The 18,505-nt window shown below is 41.5% G+C and overlaps 1 protein-coding gene and 1 long non-coding RNA gene across 2 annotated transcripts in view; one reads left to right on the forward strand and one right to left on the reverse strand.

Annotated features, from left to right (window-relative positions):
- The window catches only part of THEM4 (thioesterase superfamily member 4), a 31,619-nt gene extending 26,202 nt beyond the window's left edge, over positions 1-5,417 (reverse strand). Inside the window, exon 1 of the mRNA XM_014868176.3 lies at positions 5,256-5,417. Coding sequence (XP_014723662.1) covers positions 5,256-5,354 — 99 coding nt within the window. The 5' untranslated portion in view covers positions 5,355-5,417. The remainder of the gene's footprint in view (positions 1-5,255) is intronic.
- The window catches only part of LOC106848377 (uncharacterized), an 89,082-nt gene continuing 75,902 nt past the window's right edge, over positions 5,326-18,505 (forward strand). Inside the window, exon 1 of the long non-coding RNA XR_006520208.2 lies at positions 5,326-5,458. This is a non-coding gene — a long non-coding RNA (uncharacterized lncRNA). The remainder of the gene's footprint in view (positions 5,459-18,505) is intronic.

Consider the following 18,505-nt stretch of genomic DNA (forward strand, 5'->3'; position numbering starts at 1 on the left):
CCTGGTCCGACCTCCTTGGGAGAAATGGGAGACTGAACAAATCATTAATCTCCTCCCAGTGTCATTCAACTAGCTACTGGCAGAGCCAGCAGTACGCCCGGGTCTGCAGACCCTCCTCTTTCTTTCAAACCTTAATCAAGCACAGGTGAGCTGGGCACTGGAGCTAAAGAGAGATGAGGGACCTTTCCAAGGACTCCTTCGAGATTTTCCTCCATGGAAAAAGTGCTCCCAGTGGGGTGTGTACAGGAAGCCAGAGCACAGGAGGGAGGTGTTCATCTCACACTGGGGACTCAGGGAGGGGTGCTTGGACCTGAATCTTGATTAAATAAGCAGAAATTAGCCAGCTAGAAAGAATATTGTAGGCCAAAGAACACCGTGTGCAAAAGCAAGGAGGCACGAAACAGTTTTGAGGGGTCTTACTACAACCATATTAAGTAGGTATCAATTATTATCTCCATTTACAGATGATGAAACTAAGGCCTAAAAGCAGCTTGGCATTGTTTCAGTGCAAGGGGAGGAGCAGAAGGCGGAAGAGATGTAGGCAATAGCCTGACTGTGGGAAGCTTCCACACTAAGCTAACTGGTTTGAATTGTATCTGCAATGCTCTCAGAGGGATTTTTTTTTTAAGATTTTATTTCTTTTCCTTTTTCTCCCCAAAGCCCCCCAGTACATATCTGTACACTCTTCGCTGCGGGTCCCTCCAGTCACGGCACGTGGGATGCCACCCCAGCGTGGCTTAGATGAGCAGTGCCATGTCTGCGCCCAGGACTCGAACAGACAAAACACTGGGCTGCCTGCAGCGGAGCGCGCGAACCCAACCACTCGGCCATGGGGCTAGCCCCTCTCAGAGGGATTTTAAACAGGGGAGGGACTCGTTCAGGTCTGGCTATAACATGAAAGATGGTGGGAGTGACCGAGATTGGAATCAGAGAGCCCTGTTTGGAGGCAACTGGGGTAACCCAGGTGAAAAATTATGAGCACAGGCAAAACTTGCTGAGTATTTGGCTACAGAGAGTGAGGGAAGAGAGAAAATATAGGTGCCACTCTCAGGTTTCTGACTTGTGCAACAGCGTGGGGAACAGAGCCAACTGCCAAGAAAGAGAATATAAAGAAGGAAGAGGAGGAGGTTGGGGGATGAGTGCTTGGTATCACAGTAACCACGCCTTCCGTTCACGCTACTTCTCTGCAGCACTGAGCACTGCTACCACTCCAGTGCCCACGCAGCCAGTGGAAAAGTCAAGGGGCTCTGGAGGACTTGGGGGACAAAGTGTGACCTACTAAGGAGCAGGACAAAGTGGAAGCCCACAGGTACCAGAAAGAAAAATTGGTTCTTTTGACTTCTGCAGAAATCTTGGAACCTTAAGATCAAAGAAGCCATCAGTTCTGGGGCATTCTACTTCCAGGCACCCTTATCAATTCATTCACATTCAACGCATCTACAATATTTGGCTGCACCCCAAAGCCAAAGCGGGGAGGCTGCACTTACTGTGATGCAAGAACCAGCTAATCAGCCTTGTGCTGACACCTGGGCCGGCTCTGCTCCCGGCTCAATGGTAAGAATAAAAGGAGCCTGTCTCAAGAACTCTACAGAGCTGAAATCTTCCTGGCTGACCAAAAGGAGTCTAGGCTTCAGGAAGGGAAACACAAGCAGGGCAGAGACTACGCCACTCCCCAGGCCAGTATTTACCTTGTCTTTTTCCTGTGGTTTTGGATTGGCTCATCCCTTCAGAACCCAGCTCAGAAAATTTGGGGAAGAAAGAAAAGAAAAACAAAAACAAAACAAAAAAACCCCACTCAATCTCTCTCTATCTTAACACAACCAATGGTAACATTCTGATGTATTTCCTCCAAGTTTTTTAAAATGTAATTTTCCTTCATACACTTGTAATCTCAGTAAGAAATACAATTTTTCTTCCTGCTTCACCACTTAAAATTATTTAGCGTTCACTTTCTCATGTCCTTAATATCAATTATCACCATTTTCAACAGCAGAAAAATAGTCCTTTAAATTAACGTTTTATAATTTACTTAATCATTTAAGTTGGACATTTAAATTGTTTCCAATATTTTGCTGCTTTAAATAAAAACGATCACTGGAACATTATGAATATAGCCTTTTCTGTATTTTGGATTATTTCCTTAGACTCCAGTCCTAATCATGAAGTTTAAAGTATATGAATTCTGGAAGCAACCTAACAGACACAATTGGTCACAAATTAATGTGTATTAACCAATACATGTCAATTGAGAGGTGAAATAGGATGTGCAGGCTTTGGAGTTGTGAATTTGGGCTCATGTCGTTCACAGGTCTCATGTTAAATAGGCAACTCTAGGACTGATCAGTTCCAGCATCCTTTTATGGACAGTGCAATAGAGGTAAGAGAAGACTTTTAGGAACTAGAATGTCTTCCTTGACTGTTTCAACTTTGAATGTGTGGGATTTAGCCAGATGCAACAAATGTTTTTGAGCCGTGCTATGTGCCCTGGTTCTGTGCCAGGAGCAAGTAAGACAAAGAGAGAAGACTTAGGCCCTGCCCTCAAGTGCTTGAAGCTTTGAATGTGAAAAATGCTACAACAGAAGGAGATACAGACACAGAAGGAGTGACTTTCAGGGAAAACTTCAAAAAGATGAGGACTGGTACAGCCCAGTGGTGTATGGGTTAAGTTCACACACTCCACTTCGGTGGCCCCGGGTTCATGGGTTCAGCTCCTGGGTGCTGACCTCCACACTGCTCACCAAGCCATGTTGTGGAGGCATCCCACATACAAAACAGAGAAAGACTGGCACAGATGTTAGCTCAGGGACAATCTTCTTCAAGCAAAAAGAGGATTGGTAACAGATATTAGTTTAGGGTCAATCTTCCTCACCAAAAACAAACAAAAAAGAGATGAAGACTGATGGAGTGATTTCTAAAGCTCACTAAGGAGAAAATGGGAGGGCTGCTCCAAGCAAATGCATAGAGAGATGAAACAACCATATGACACACTGGGGAACTGCTAGGATTTCAGTCTTCATGGATGTAAGGTGCAAAGAGAACAGCAGTAAGATATGGATAGCAAAGTAGAAGAGGGATCACATCACAGAGGCTCTCTGGCCTTAACGCAGGCTTAGAGTTTATGATCTGGGTCAACGTTTCCAAAGGCCAACAGGAAAGATGATTTTATTTTATTTTATTAATTTATTTATATTTTTGAGGCAGATTAGCCCTGAGCTAACATCTGCTGTCAATCCTCCTCTTTTTGCTCAGGAAGACTGGCCCTGAGCTAACATCCGTGCCCATCCTCCTTTACTTTATACGTGGGGCACCTACCACAGCATGGCTTGCCAAGCGGTGCCATGTCCGCACCCGGGATCCAAACTGGTGACCCCCGGGCCACCAAAGTAGGATGTGCAAACTTTACCGCTGCGCCACCAGGCTGGTCCCGGAAAGACGATTTTAGATGGCACAAGGACAATGATATATGTATTTTTAAATGCATATTATAAAAAGGACATAAGTAGCACATCGCACTGTGATTTCACAAATGTTATTACTTAGGATGAAGCTAATTAAAGAAAGGGAGTTTTAAAGAATCATGAAGGAGGTACTTGAAAGCTAAAATACTTTTTTTCTATTTTGGCCTTAAGGAGTTTTAAGCAAAGCAGTAACATGAACTTGAGTTTTAGAAAGCTCCCTCTGAGGTAAAGGATGAATTGCAAGGTGAGAAGCAGTGGTAGGGAAACCAGTTAAAAGACTGTTGCAAAGGTCCAGGTGAGATATGGTTAGAAGCAGAACCAGATAAAGAGGAATGAAAACAAAAGATTTAAGAGATATTTAGGATATTAGGACCAAGGGATGTGGAGAGTGAATGGTGGGGGAAGAGAAAGCAGAAGAGTCTTGGATGATTCCAGAGTTGTGGCTTTGCAGATTGGGGTGGATAGAAAGAAAAGAAAGGAGGTTGTTTCAGTGCTTGTGTGTGTTAGGAGGAAGAGAGTAGGAGTGGATCTAATAATTTTAGTTTGGAGCATGGTGACTTTAGGACCCAGATGAACTCTATCATGTTGTGAGAAATAAAAATAATGAAAGTCTCAGTTCCAGGAGGTGAGAACTAAGAGATACTTGAAGTAAAGTTACTTGTAAATTCACGGGGCATATGAGGGATAAATGTTAGGGATAATCATTACCTTTCGTTGCCCAGAGTAGTGGAAAGGTCTGGCTTGATCTGCTGTTATATATTTTTCAAGGCCGAATTATTATGTAAAGTTATGACTTTTCTTTCTGTGTCTCCTTTTAAGATTAAGTTACTGAACAAAAAGAAGCATGACTTAGAAAGCCTGTAAATACTACTACCAAATATTCTCAACGCAGGTTACAGGGCACCAACATATAATTAAAGAAGTGAATTTATCTTTGTTGTTGTGAGGTTAGCACAGGGCCTTTTCTTTTCCAAAGTTCAAGTTGGTACAGGATTAATAATCAATCTGTACTCATCATTCTTTAAAAGAAAGCTACAGTGGTTTTCAGTTCTTGCTCAGTACAGAGCTATTCCCTCGGGTATGTTCCCTTGGTACTTCATTATACCACATAGTACGTATATTTTTTAATTTTACAATTTCACCCCTTTCTCACAAACTAGACTGTGAGCCCCTTGAGAGAAAGGGTTGTTTCTTACTCATCTTTATATCATCAACGACCAATACCTGGCGTATTGTTGGGGCTAAATGAACATTAATTGATTACATCAATGAAGCAAAACAGGGATGTAACAGGTACTATTTATTTAAAACTAGCGCCCACTGCTTTAAACCCTTCACTTGCATTATCGCATTTAAACCTTGTAACCACCTTTAGAAGTGAGGAAACTGGCTCAGAGAGTGTAGGATCATCTGACAAGCAGAGACAATTAGGATTAAACCCTTGGAAGAGAGAGTGCTCTTCTCCTGAGGTGATAATGTAACGGTTATGAGTCAGACTGCCTAGGTTCAGTCTCCAACTCCACCACCGGTTTTCTGCGTGATCTTGCTTAAACCGCAGCCTCCTCCTTGCCCTGCTGACCAGAGTCAAGCATCCTGCACGCTGCTTCAAAAACTTCACCTTTCTGTCCAGTCTCTGATGCTCGGAATTTCTAGACGGATAGAGCCTGTGACTCCGTTAGCACTGAAGCCTTGGGGGATCAGCTGGTTGAGGTGATGGATAAACAAATGTAGCCGTTAGGGTAAACTTGCTCCAGACTGAAAGCCCCGCTCTCCCGCCCCCTCGCGCCTGCAACTCACCAGGGCGGGTCCCGCGTCTCCCACCGCCGGGCGCGCGCCTCCCGTGAGGCCGCGCAGGGCCCCGAGCGTGCGCAGGCGCGGGGCGCAGCTCCTCAGCATGGCTCGGTGGGCGCACGGGCGACGGCCGGGAGCGCGGCGGCGGGGCTGAGCAGCTGCAAAGACAGACTCGCCTAGGTACTTCCCCGCTCCTTCTTATAACCGAGGTGAGCGGAGGGCGGAGCCTGATGCGAAGGCCACGTGGCCCCGACGGGCGGCGGCCGGGAGGGCGTGAAGGCTGGCGGGGCCTCGGCCTTGTCTCCCGGAAGACCTTTCGCCCTCGCCGGCGCGGCGTCTGGCCACTGTTACCCCGCCAGGAGGGTGGCCGGAGCGGTGGCGCCGGCGGCAGTGCAGCCTGCGGGAGGCGAGGAGGGCCCACTGCCGCCCGGGTGACCCCATGGTCCCGCGGTCGGCGCGCTGCAGGGCGGAGGTGTCGCTGTCCTCCCTTCCGTGTTGCGCAGCCAAATTTAGTGCTCTCTTGTTCCCAAGTAGTTCTCTCTTTCGCAGAAGACGTACGTAGCCCTCGGGCGGGAAGCAGCACACACGAGGAAGAGTCAGAATAAAGTGTTTCCTTGTATGCCACGGACGTGTCCCTGGGATGGGGTTGTATGGTTATATAGAGAGCTTGCTGATTGCAAAGGGCATTTATACGCTTAAAATCCTCCTTTCTCGGCTTCTTCCTCTGCCCAGACAGACACTCACCCACCCTTTAGGCCCCGGGCACAGCTAAAAGTCCTTAAGTCAGGCGTTTTCAAATAGAAATAGAAATCATAACATTTGAAGGTATCTTCATCTCTAGCTTTGGAGGCACACCTGCGTTCACTTAACCCTTTGTACAGACTCTTCGGATGTGCCCGGCCTACTGTGCCCTCATGTGTTTATTGTGAGGACTAAGATGAATGTGTAACCATGGGCCCTCTAGGACCAGTCCAACTGACCCCATCTTATCAGTGGAGTAATTAAGAGTGTTGTTTTCAGGAACTGAGACCCGCTTGTCCCATTCAGGCTAGATGAGACCACCGACGCATCAGCTGGGCCTGCACAAATGCCTGACAGGTGACTTTTTTGACATCAAAGGGATGAAAACCTCACCCTCAGACCATGCTAAGCCCACCATTTTGTGAACACGTGTCCTATGAAGAGCCATGAAGCTTGACTGTGCATACACAGATCAATTACCTCATTTCTCCTTACCTCAAATCATCTATCTCCGTGCTTCAGACTGCCATGGTGTTCATCCCATAAGTTTTGCCTCGAGTTCTGGGTTGAGGTGTTACCAGCTCTTAATATCAGCCTTAATATTGATTCCCCTACAGTGAAACAAGCATATACGGGGTTAAAACTGAAAGCACATGTTCCCAGTTCCCTGGTTCTTTAGTTATTCTCATATGTAAATATTTGTTTTTTTGACCTGTGATTTCCTGAGCCTTACAACCAAATAGAAGTTACAAGTTGTTAGAGCCCAGGTGACCTCACACTGGGGTCCTGCTAAAGTTGTGGCTAATCGCAGGGCCTTGAAGTTCTTTTACAGAGAAAGTGATGTCCAGAGAATATCAAGAAACGTAAGCTTCCCAGGCCCAATTCCTTAGCTTCCTGACATCACAGTCTGCTTTCCACCGTGGAGATAAACAGCCAAAATTTCTCATTTTCTGAGAAATCCTTTGTCTCCTCCACTGGAAGCAGCCCCAGACACAGGCTGATGGGAAGACCCTGACCAAGAAGTCCAAGGCCCCCTCCTCTACCTAAAATCCCCAGTAAAAACCCCTACCCGTTTCTTAGTGGGGAACTAGCAATTCTTGAGGCACTAGCCCTTGCTTTGCTCCCTCTGCCTGGCAAAGTAAAGCCTTTCTTTTTCCACTCAAGACTCTGTTCTCGTTATTTGGATTGGCATCAGGTTCAAAGACCAAACTTTGGATAATACAGATGTCGGATCTGAGAGCGCATGCTCATGTCTTCTTGCAGATTGATCTAGCAAATAAAGCTGTTTTCTTTTCCCAAAAGTCAATGCTGTAGTAATTGGCTTTTTAAATGTGCACTGGGCGAGAGAATCCCAATTTTGTGCAGTAACAAAAGTTTCTTTATCAAGTTTTGCTATTGCCTGAACCTTCTCTTTCAGTAGGAGTCACAAAGTTAGAAGTTAACTTGTCCTTCCCTTACAAAGAAAGTGCTCTCAGGCCAGTGGTGTGCTAGAGCTGGCTTGTAAAGGCTCATGGGAATAGATTGTTAAAATTTAAAGAATTTGGCTAGCCAATTCTTAAACACTGCCATTATTAAAATTTAAATTTAGTAAGCTTATAATGTAATAAATTGTATTAAAAGTGAAGGTTTTAGATACTAAAAAAATGTAACTTCCTGCTTGTTTTACTACGTTTTACTATTATCTGTGCTCTTGAGGCTATTTACCTCTATTGTGTCTGTATGGTGGGAACACTAGGCACATACCTTCCCAACCTCCACATTCAGTCACAGTGGTAGCTTGAAATCAACTAGATGGGAGTGTTCACTCAGATACTGCAAATGAGGGCCTTCCTCTCTCCCCCGTTATTAAACATTTACCAATATACACAGTCCTAGTCCATCCTGAGGTGAAGTCTTAAGACTCTAAGGGTTGCTAGAATAATGGGTCACTGGAATTGCTTACCCCCAGCACATCATTACACAATGTTTTCCCACCAACACAGCTCTAACCATTCACATAGTAAAGATGAGACTGGAAGGACCATTATCTGGGGAGAGATTTATCAGAGAGAAACTTGGCTTTGGGTTTGACTCTAAGTTCAGAGAGCCCCCCCTGCCCATTTCTACTTCTTTTGTGAGCAATTAGTAACCTTGAAACTCCAAGAACCTGGATGTATTAGATGTTTTCCTTGATTACATGAACTTCTTCATCAGTTTGTCAGTAGGAAAGAATGTCCAGATATATTTTAAGCCCACAATATTAACTAGGGGAAAGGTATAACATTCTGAGACAAAGGGAATTTGAGAGAGAGACCTATAAAAGGGACTCTTTGAATCCTAGAGCAACTGAACTGAAGATGATCACACATAAAGCATGGCTGTTGATAGTCCATAATTTTAACAGATTGTTACCTCATGTCCTCCCCCCACCCTCCACATACCCTTTATCTCTTTGTTGTTTTCTCTTCAACTGTATTCCAGTTTCCTGAGAGCAGGGACAACACCGAATTGTCTTGTTAATTGTAGTATTTCTTGTAATAACTCACACACAGTGCTTCAATACTTGTTTAGCAGTAAGAGCCCAAAGTATCTTGGGTGTCTATTGTCTTACCATATGGCACATGCAAATAGAGGCACAAGAATAATATGAACCCATAAAATCAAGATGACCTGATAAGGAATAAGAAAATAGTTTATAACTTAAAATTGTATATACTTACAATTTACAATGTAGTCAGAGTCGATCAAAACTCATAAATAACCTTCCAGCCTTGCTAAGATCATATTTTAAATGTAACAGTAGTTCATCTATCAGTCTCTCAAAAGACCTTGGACTTAGGACAATTATAGGTCAAATACACTCACTATAACTTTCAAATTTTTCAAGTGGTGGCAACGCATTTGGGTCAGTCATCCACACTCTGACCTGGCTTCCTCATCAGGCGTTTTTCTGAGGTATTCATGTTGACATCACATATGAAATCTGGCCAGGTTTGGAGGGGAAGGGGGCGAGCCACGGTCTAGGAATAGGATTGGCAGTCTGTGGAAGTGCAAGAGTTTTTCTTTGAAGTTTGTGTGGTTTAGACAACGAATAAATTTGCAACCTTTCTTTGGATAGAACTATGCTTTAACTAAATAAGCCAACCATATGAAACTTAATAGTGTTCTCACCATTCGCCTTTAACATTATAAACTTTATTGACATATAAAAAACTTTTATATTTATTATTATTGACATATAATAAACCTCATGTATTTCAAGTGTACAATTTGGTAAATTTTGATAGACATATATACCTGTGAAACCATCACTACAATCAAGATAATAAGTCTATCTGTCACCCACAAGTTTCCTTTTGCCCTTTTGTAAACTCCTTTACAGGCAATCACTGATCTGCTTTCTGTCTCTGTAGATTAGTTTGCATTTTCTTGAGTTTTACATAAATAAAATTGTTACTGAGCAAAGGCTTGCTGCCAGATGCACACAGAAGCCGATACTACAGCACCAGCTTTTCACAGAAGGAAGAGCTTTATTGCATGGCCTACTAGCAAGAAGACAGGAGGCAAGGCTCAAATGTGTGTCCTGGAGCTGAAGCAGGGACAGACTTTTAAGGAGCTGAGAAGGGGAGTGATTATACAAAATGCTAACTCGGTAGAATCTGATTGTAGGGTGGGAGTGGAACAATCCTATAAGACCAACATGCTACAAATCAAGGGACCGCTCGCTTCTCCTTAGGTTCCCTGTTCTGCTTTCTCTTCACATTGAGTTCCACAGTTGGGGAACTTTTGGTTCCTAGGCAGCTCGAAGTTATCTGAGGACAAGGTTTCCATCTTCTGGGCATGCTCCAGCTACATGACTTGCAGTTTTTGCTTGTTGTCTTAGCAAAACAATGCTTTTCTTTGTTTTTTCTTTGCTATTTAATTAAATTGGGTACATACATTATTATAAACAAATATTTATTATTTGCTTTCAAAAAGAGGTCTTTAAAAATTTGTTTATTTTTATTTTTTAATTGAGATTCATAGTAGTTTACATCATTGTGAAATTTCAGCTGTACGTTATTTCTTGTCTGTCACTACGTAAGTGCTCCGCTTCACCCCGTGCCCACCCTCCACCCCCCCTTCCCCTGGTAACCCCTGAACTATTTTCTTTGTCTATGTGTTTGTGTGAAACAATATTTGACACAACATTGTTATTGTTACAATAGGGCCAGTATGAATTGGCCTATGGTGGTTACAAAAATCATATAGTATATACTCTTTTTTTTGTCTGGGCTTCTTTCATTCAGTATAATTATTTTGAGATTCATGCATGTTGTTGCTGTGTCAATTATTCATTCCTTCTTATTGCCGAGTAGTATTCCATTGTTTGGATACACCACAATTTTCCCATTCACCTCTTGATGACCATTTGGGTTGTTTCCAGTTTTTGTCTATTACAAAGAAAGCTGCTATGAGCACAAGTCCTTGTAAGGATGTGTGCTTTCTTTACTTTGGTATAAATATCGAAGAGTGGAATGGATGGGTCATATGGCAGGCATGTTTAACGTTTTAAAAAACTGCTCAACTGTTTTCCAAAATGGTTGTACCATTACATTCCCATCAACAATGTATGGGGGTTTCAATATTTCTCTATCCTCACTAAACTTTGATTTGGTCAGTCTTTTTAATTTAGCTATTCTAACTAGATGTATGATGGTATTTCATTGTTGTTTTAACTGGCATTTTCCTAATGATGAATGATGTTGAACATCTTTTTATGTTTTTTTGCCATCTGTATATCTTCTTTGGTATAATGTCTGCTCAAATAGTTTGCCCATTTAAAAAAATGAATTGTTTGTATTCTTATTATTGCATTTTATATATTTTGGATACAAACCCCTTATCAGATATGTACTTTGCAAAAATTTTCTCCTAGTCAGTGATTCAACTTTTCATTCTCTTAAGTGTCTTTTAAAGAGCAAAAGTTTTAAATTTTGATATAGTCTAACCTATCATTTTTTTCTTTCTTGAGTCATTCTTCTGGTGTCATATCTAAGAAATCTTTGCTCAATCCAAGGTCACAAAGGCTTTCTTCTAGAAGTTTTATAGACTTAGGTTTTACATTTAGGTCTAAGATCCATTTTGAGCTGATTTTTGTATATTATATGAGGCATGGACGGAAGAGGTTTTGTCTTTTTGTTTGTTGTTGGTTTTTTACATATATATATCCAATTATTCTAGCACCATTTGTTGAAAGACTCTCCTTTCTCAATTCAGTTGTCTTTGTACCTGGATCAAAAATTAGTTATCCATATCTCTATACTCTCTATTCTGTACAATTGATCTAGTTATCTTTCTTGATGCTACTACCATATTATCTTGATTCCTGTAGCTTTATAATTGGTCTTGAAATTATTTTAAACTTTGTTCTTTTTCAAAGTTGTTTTGGCTATTCTAAATATTTTGCATTCCATATGAGTTTTAGAATCAGCTTGTCAATGTGCACAAAAAAACCTCCTGGGATTTTGAATTGACATCTTAGCAAATTGAGTCTTCTCATGAACAAGTTATATCTCATGAGTGAGTCTTCTATAAACTGGTTATATCTCTCCATTTGTTTGAATCTTCCGTAGTTTCTCTCAACAGTGTTTCATAGTCTAGGACTTGTACACCTTTTGCCATATTTATCTTTAAGTATTTCATATGTATTGATGCTATTATAAATAATATTTTTTATTTCAATCTCTGTTTCATTGCTGGATATAGAAACAATTACTTCTTATATATTGATCTTATATCTGCAAACTTGCTATACTCACTTATTAGTTCTAGTAACTTTTTAATAGATTCCTTAGATTTTCTACATAGATGATCATGTTATCTGTGAATATTTTTATTTCTTCCTTTACTATCTGGACAGCTTTTATTTCTTTTCTTTCCTTATTGCACTGGCTAGAACCTCCAGTACAATGTTGAATAGTAGTGGTGAAAGTGGGCGTCCTGGTCCTGTTGCTGATCTTCGTGGAAAAGTATTCCGTCTTTCACCATTAAGGATGATAGTAATTGTAGGGTTTTTGTAGATACTCTTGAACAGGTGGACAAGTGCTTCCTATTCCTAGTTTGCTGAGAGTTTTCATTAGGAATGGATGTTGGATTTACATCTGTTGAGATGAACATGTGATTTTCTTTTTAAATTTGTTTAATATTGTGACTTACACTGATTGATTTTTAAATGTGAAACTGACCTTGCTTTCCTGGGATAAACCACATGAGGAATATTAGTCTCTTCTTTTCTTGTAATATCTTTTTCTGGTTGTGATATTAGGGTAATGCTGGCTTCACAGAATGAGTTGAGAAGTATTCACTTCTGGAAGAGTTTGTGTAGAATTGGTTTTTTTCTTAAATGTTTGATAAGATTCACTGGTGAAGCCATTTGAGTGTGGAGTTTACTTTGTGGGAAGGCTTTTAACCGCACGTTCAGTTTCTTTAGTACTAGATGCAGGGCTCTTCGGCTTATCTATTTCTTCTTTAGAATTTGTACTTAGAGTTTATAGTTTACCGTATCATTGTCTACCTTTGAGTGACAGTGTCCCACTGCATGTATACTATAAGAACCTTGCAATAGTGTACTTTCATTTCTTCCCTCCTTGCCTTTATGCTCCTTTTATCATGCATTTTACTTTTATGAATGCTAAAAACCTCACAATACATATTATTTTTGTTTAGGCAGTCATTTATCTTTTAAAGAGTTTTAAATAATAAGGAAAAACTCTTATACATTTACCCATGTAGTTAGCATTTCCGGTGCTCTTCATTCCTTTGTGGAGATCCAGATTTCCATCTCATACCATTTTCTTCTGTCTGAGGACTTCCTTAATTTCTTGTAGTGTGTGTCTGTGTATGTAGTGTAATTCTTGCAGTGTATAGTGTGGTAATGAATTCTTTCATCTTAAATGTCTTTGAATATGTATTTTGCTGTCACTTTTGAAAGATTTTTGCTGAGTATAGAATTCTATGTTGACAATTTTTTCTTTCAGTATTTTAAAGATGTTGCTCTGCTATAGTCTTAGTTGTATTGTTTCTGATGAGAAATCTGTAATCCTTATCTTTCTTTATCTATACATGAGATGTCTCTTTCCTCTGGATGCTTTTAAGATTTTCTCTTTATCTTTTTTTTAAGCAATTTGGTTATGATGTGCCTTGATGTAGTTTTAAAATACTTCTTGTGTTTGGGGTCTTTGGGATTCTTGGATCTGTGGATATATAGTTTTCATCAAATTTGGAAAATTTTGGCCCATTATTTCTTCAACTATATTTTCATTTCTACTCTCCCTCTGATTTCTTTTAGGGACTCCAAATAGTTGTATATTAGTCCACTTAACATTGTCTCATAGTTTACTTTTCTTTCTTTCTTTTTTGGTGAGGAAGATTGGCCCTGAGCTAACATCTGTACCAGTCTTTCTCTATTTTGTATGTAGGATGCTGCTACAGCATGGTTTGATGAGCAGTGCATAGGTCTGCGCCTGGGATCTGAACCCATGAACCCTGGGCCGCTGAAGCAGAGTACACAGACTTAACCACTATGCCACCAGGATGGCCCCTCTTTTTTTCTTTTTAAATTTCAAGTAAGAAAATTCTCTTTTCTCTGTTTCATTTTGGATAGTTAGTATTGCTATGCCTTCAAGTTCACTAATCTTTTCTTCTGAAATATTTAGTCTGCTGTTAAATTTCATTCAGTGTATTTTTCATCTAAAACATTGTAACTTTTAGGGCCAGCCTGGTGGTGCAGCGGTTAAGTTCACATGTTCCGCTTCTCAGCAGCCCCGGGTTCGCTGGTTCCGATCCCAGGTCTGGACATGGCACCGCTTGGCAAGCCATGCTGTGGTAGGCATCCCACATATAAAGTAGAGGAAGACGGACATGGATGTTAGCTCAGGGCCAGTCTTCCTCAGCAAAAAGAGGAGGATTGGCAGCAGATGTTAGCTCAGGACTAATCTTCCTCAAAAAAATAAATAAATAAAACATTGTAACTTTTATCTCTATAAGTTTGATTTGGGTCTTTTTAATATCTGCCATGTCTCTACTTAATCTTTTGAACTTATAGAGTACAAGTATAATAACTGTTTTAATGTCATTTACTGCCACTTCTAACACCTGTGTCAGTTCTGGGTTGGTTTTGATTGGCTGATTTTTCTCCTTAATATGGTTTGTATTTTCCTGTCTCTGCATATCTGGTAATCTTTGATTCCATGAGGAGGAACTGAATTCCAGACATTGTGAATTTTGCCCTGCTGGGTGCCAGATAGTTTTGCATACCTATAAATCTTCTTGAGCTTTGCTCTGGGATGCCGTTAATAAGTTTCCAGTTAATTTACCTGGAAACAGTGTGATCTTTTTGAGCTTTGCTTTAAGGATTTGCTAGGAAGGACCAGAGCGGCATTTAGTTTAGGGCAAGTTTCTCAACCTCAGCACTATTGACATTTTGGACCAGATATTCCTTTGTTGTCAGGGGGCTGTCCCATGCATTGCAGGATTTTTTTTTTTTTTTTTTTTTTTGAGGAAGATTAGCCCTGAGCTAACTGCTGCCAAGCCTCCTCTTTTTTTTGCTGAGGAAACCTGGCCCTGAGCTAACATCTGTGCCCATCTTCCTCTGCTTCCTATGTGGGACGCCTGCCACAGCATGGCGTGCCAAGTGGTGCCATGTTCACACCTGGGATCCAAATCGGCGAACCCCAGGCCACCGAAGTGGAAGGTGCGCACTTAACTGCTGCGCCACCGGGCTGGCCCTGCAGGATGTTTAGTAGCATCCCTGGCCTCCCCACTAGATGCTAATAGCACCTTGCTGCCAGTCCTGACAATCAAAAATATCTCCAGACGTTACCAAATGTCCCCTGGGGAGGGGAGCAGATTTCCCCCTGATTGAGAACCATTGGTCCAGGACTAATTACTTCCTGCTACTGAAGAAAGACCTTTTTGAATACTCTATCCAATGCCTTGTGAATCAAGAGATTTTCCAGTCCAGCAGTTGGGAACAGGCTCTATTCCCGGCCCTATTTGAGTGCTGGGTATTGTTTCCTTTTAGCCTCTCAGTAGTCCTTTCCACAGCGTCCGGTAGTTTCCTCACATACAGGCACCAATCAACACTCTGAATACCCTCTGCAGCTCTCTAGAGTTCTTTCTCTGTGTAGGTCTCTCCTATTCAGCCCTCTGTCCTGAAAATACTAGCCACTTTGGGCTCCCCATAGGCTCAGCTGCGCTTTCTCAACTCTGGACGTCCGCCAGGTTCACCTGGGTTCCTGCCCCCTGTGCTGCATGCTGGAAACCCTCTTAAGCAATTGTAGGGCTTTCTTCTCATTTGTTCCCAATGATCCTCTAAGGGATCACTGTCCTTCATTGCCTGATGTCCAGTGTCTTGAAAATTGTTGGTTCGTATATTTTGTGTGTGTGGTGGTGGTGTTTTTTGCGGGGAGGAGGAGAAAGTGTCCCTTAAGGCGAGACAGTAAATCCAGTCCTTTTTACTGCATGTTGGCCAGAAGCGAGTCTTTTAATTTTTAACCTTGGACTGGGTGCCTAATTTTCTGGTAAACCATTTTTCTTTTCTTCGGGTAAGTTTTAAATTACATTTTTTAAAATTGTGAACTTTGGCCTCTTTATAAAACAAAAGTCAGAATGAACATAAACATACAAGCTACAGTAGACCTTAGATATTCTTAAGTTTCAAGACCTCCACAAGTCTCCAGATTTTCGAATTTTACCATAATATACCATCTCCCTCCAAATGTAATAAAGTATAACTGAAAAAATTTGAGCTACTTCATTGAACCATGAACATAAATGAATTTTGAGTAGATCTCAAACTTGTATTTCCTATGCCATATGATCTCACTCATAAGTAGAAGATAAAAACAACCACAATCACATAGAGACAGAGATTGGATTGGTGGTTACTAGAGGGGAAGAGGGGGAGGATGGCAAAAGGCGTGATTAGGCACATGTGTGTGGTGATGCATTGTAATCAGTCTTTGGGTGGTGAACATGATGTAATCTACACAGGAATCGAAATATACTGATGTACACCTGAAATTTATATAATGTTATAAACCAATATTACTGCAATAAAACCACTTATATTTCCTGGTTATAAAACCAGCACAACACAAGGTTGACATAAGGGAAGCCATATTGTAGAAAAGAGACCATGTCGTAACTTTGAATGACCTCTGACTAACTAACCCAGCTGGATTTGCACCCTCCAGGAAATCCACCTGTTCTGTAGATTTTATGACCCCTGCTAGTGCATATACCTCCCAGCTGCAATAAGATGATAACTTGTTCTTTTGAGTTCCTTAGGAATGTGATGACCCCCCAAATAGAGAGTCTATGCTGGTAGCCATCATCAATGACAAGTGAAAGCTCTGCTGTGGCGACTTCCAGTCCAGTCTGTCACACCAGAGGGTCAACGTTCCTAACCCCCTCCCCTATAACCCACTGGCCTATAGAACTGCTTCAAGATTCTGTGCCCCCCCCCCCCCCAAGATGGTTCTTTTGGACAATAGTTGGCCATCTTCCCTCTTGCCAGCAAGCTGTAATAAAATGCCCTTTCTCTGCCACCTTCTTGCCTCTTGATGACTGGCTTTTGTCTCATGGTGAGCAGATTGTGCCCTTTGTGTGGTAACAGTTAGAAATATAGGGATTACCTTTGACCTCTCCTTGTTCCACACACCCCCACATCCAGTTAGCAGATACTCTTGAGTTTACCTTCTAAGCCAGTTGTCTTCACATTTTTGTTTTTTACTAGCATAACCTTAAAATACTCTTAAAAAATTATATATTTTCATACATCTTAAAGTTGATGTCTAAATTTTTCTAAATAAACTTAAACTGTTGTAAGGCTTATAATTTTTTGTGTACTGTGTGATGAGTATGTACTTTGGATATATTTTCATCAAAATCTTGGGGCCGCATATTTAGCTCATTCAAGTTTTGGAAAATGCTTGCCATATGAAATAATTGGCAAAATCAATCCTTACTGGAAAATCCGTCAGCCAAATCAGACATTTATTAGAAAGTCTATCATTTTTCAATTCAAATAATGGTGTTAATAAGTATCCCTCTGATAACCATTTAACTTACGAATTTTAAGTTAAATTTCAAATGTTGCATTTATATGTAAGCTGGATGACAATAAGATGCTGCCCTGTTTAATATTTCTCACTAAATTTCTCTCAGATTTCTTTCTGTAGGACTCTTCCTTGGGAAGGGTGTATTCTTGAATTGTTATCCCCAGAGCAATGCACCAAAGTGAGATTCTGGATGGGTGAGGGGTGATGCGGGCTAGGTGAGTCGAGGAGTAGAAAGAAAGATTCCTTGGACTCTCAAGGTCTGGCAGTAGTGCTCCCTTATTCAGAGAATAGCATGGAGTAGCATGGGGACAGGACCCATGGGCATTAAAGAGCTGCAGGCATGGGGACAGGACCCATGGGCAGTAAAGAGCTGCAAACATGAGTTGACGTAGGGCTAAATTTAAGGCATAGGTATGTGAGTTATCTCTTTACAAGGAAAAGGAAAGGTTATGTAAAAAAAGTCTTTAAAATGGTACCAGTGCAGGTGGGGTCTGGTTATTGGGTGGTCCTATAACTTTAGATAAGAATCAGATCAGATTAAGTCAGGACTCCTATTCTTCCCCTCCCCCGAGCCCCAGGATGATATAGAGCAGTATGTAGGGCAGGACACCTTGGACTTCTCTCCCTCGGGCAGGGGCAGCTTTGGTCCTCATCAAGGGGTATGCTTTTCCTTTGCGTAGTAGAAGGGTGACTGTGAAAGAGGAGGTTGGAAAGAGTACCTGCAGACTGTGGGCTCATTTTCAGGCAGAGGCCATTCGTTTGCATCATTACTATTTTGATATAATATCTAGAGTTGTTGTGTAGTTCTTAAAGTCAATTTAATCACATGGGGAAGCAGGAGATTTCTACCTTGGGTAACCAGTCAGAAGGTGTTGTTATTTCCTCATGTCTTATTCTCTAGCCACACAGCTCCCCTTTGAGCTCCAGGAATACCCCAGGCTCTTTCTTGCCTCAGGGCCATCTTTTTTTTTTTTTTTTTTTTGAGGAAGATTAGCCCTGAGCTAACATCTGCCAATCCTCCTCTTTTTGCTGAGGAAGACTGGCCCTGAGCTAACATCTGTGCCCATCTTCCTCTACTTTATATGTGGGACACCTACCACAGCATGGCTTGTCAAGTGGTGTCATGTCCGCACCCAGGATCCGAACTGGTAAACCCCTCGCTGGAAGTGGAACGTGTGCACTTAAGCACTGCACCACCGAGCTGGCCCCTCAGGGCCCTCTTTTATGTTGTTCCTCTGCTGGCAGCGCTCTCCACTCCTCCACTCCCCACCTGGATAACTCTCACTAATCCTTTCATGTCACCATCATTGTCACTTTCTTAGTGAGGCCTTTCTTGACTAAAGTATTTACTAAGTGACAGACACTATGCTAAGTGCTTTTTTAAAAAAAAAGTATTTTTACTTAATGTGAATTAGGTCCTCATTAAGTTGT

The sequence above is a fragment of the Equus asinus genome, chromosome 25 (assembly GCF_041296235.1).
Source record: "Equus asinus isolate D_3611 breed Donkey chromosome 25, EquAss-T2T_v2, whole genome shotgun sequence".
Lineage (NCBI taxonomy): Eukaryota > Metazoa > Chordata > Mammalia > Perissodactyla > Equidae > Equus > Equus asinus.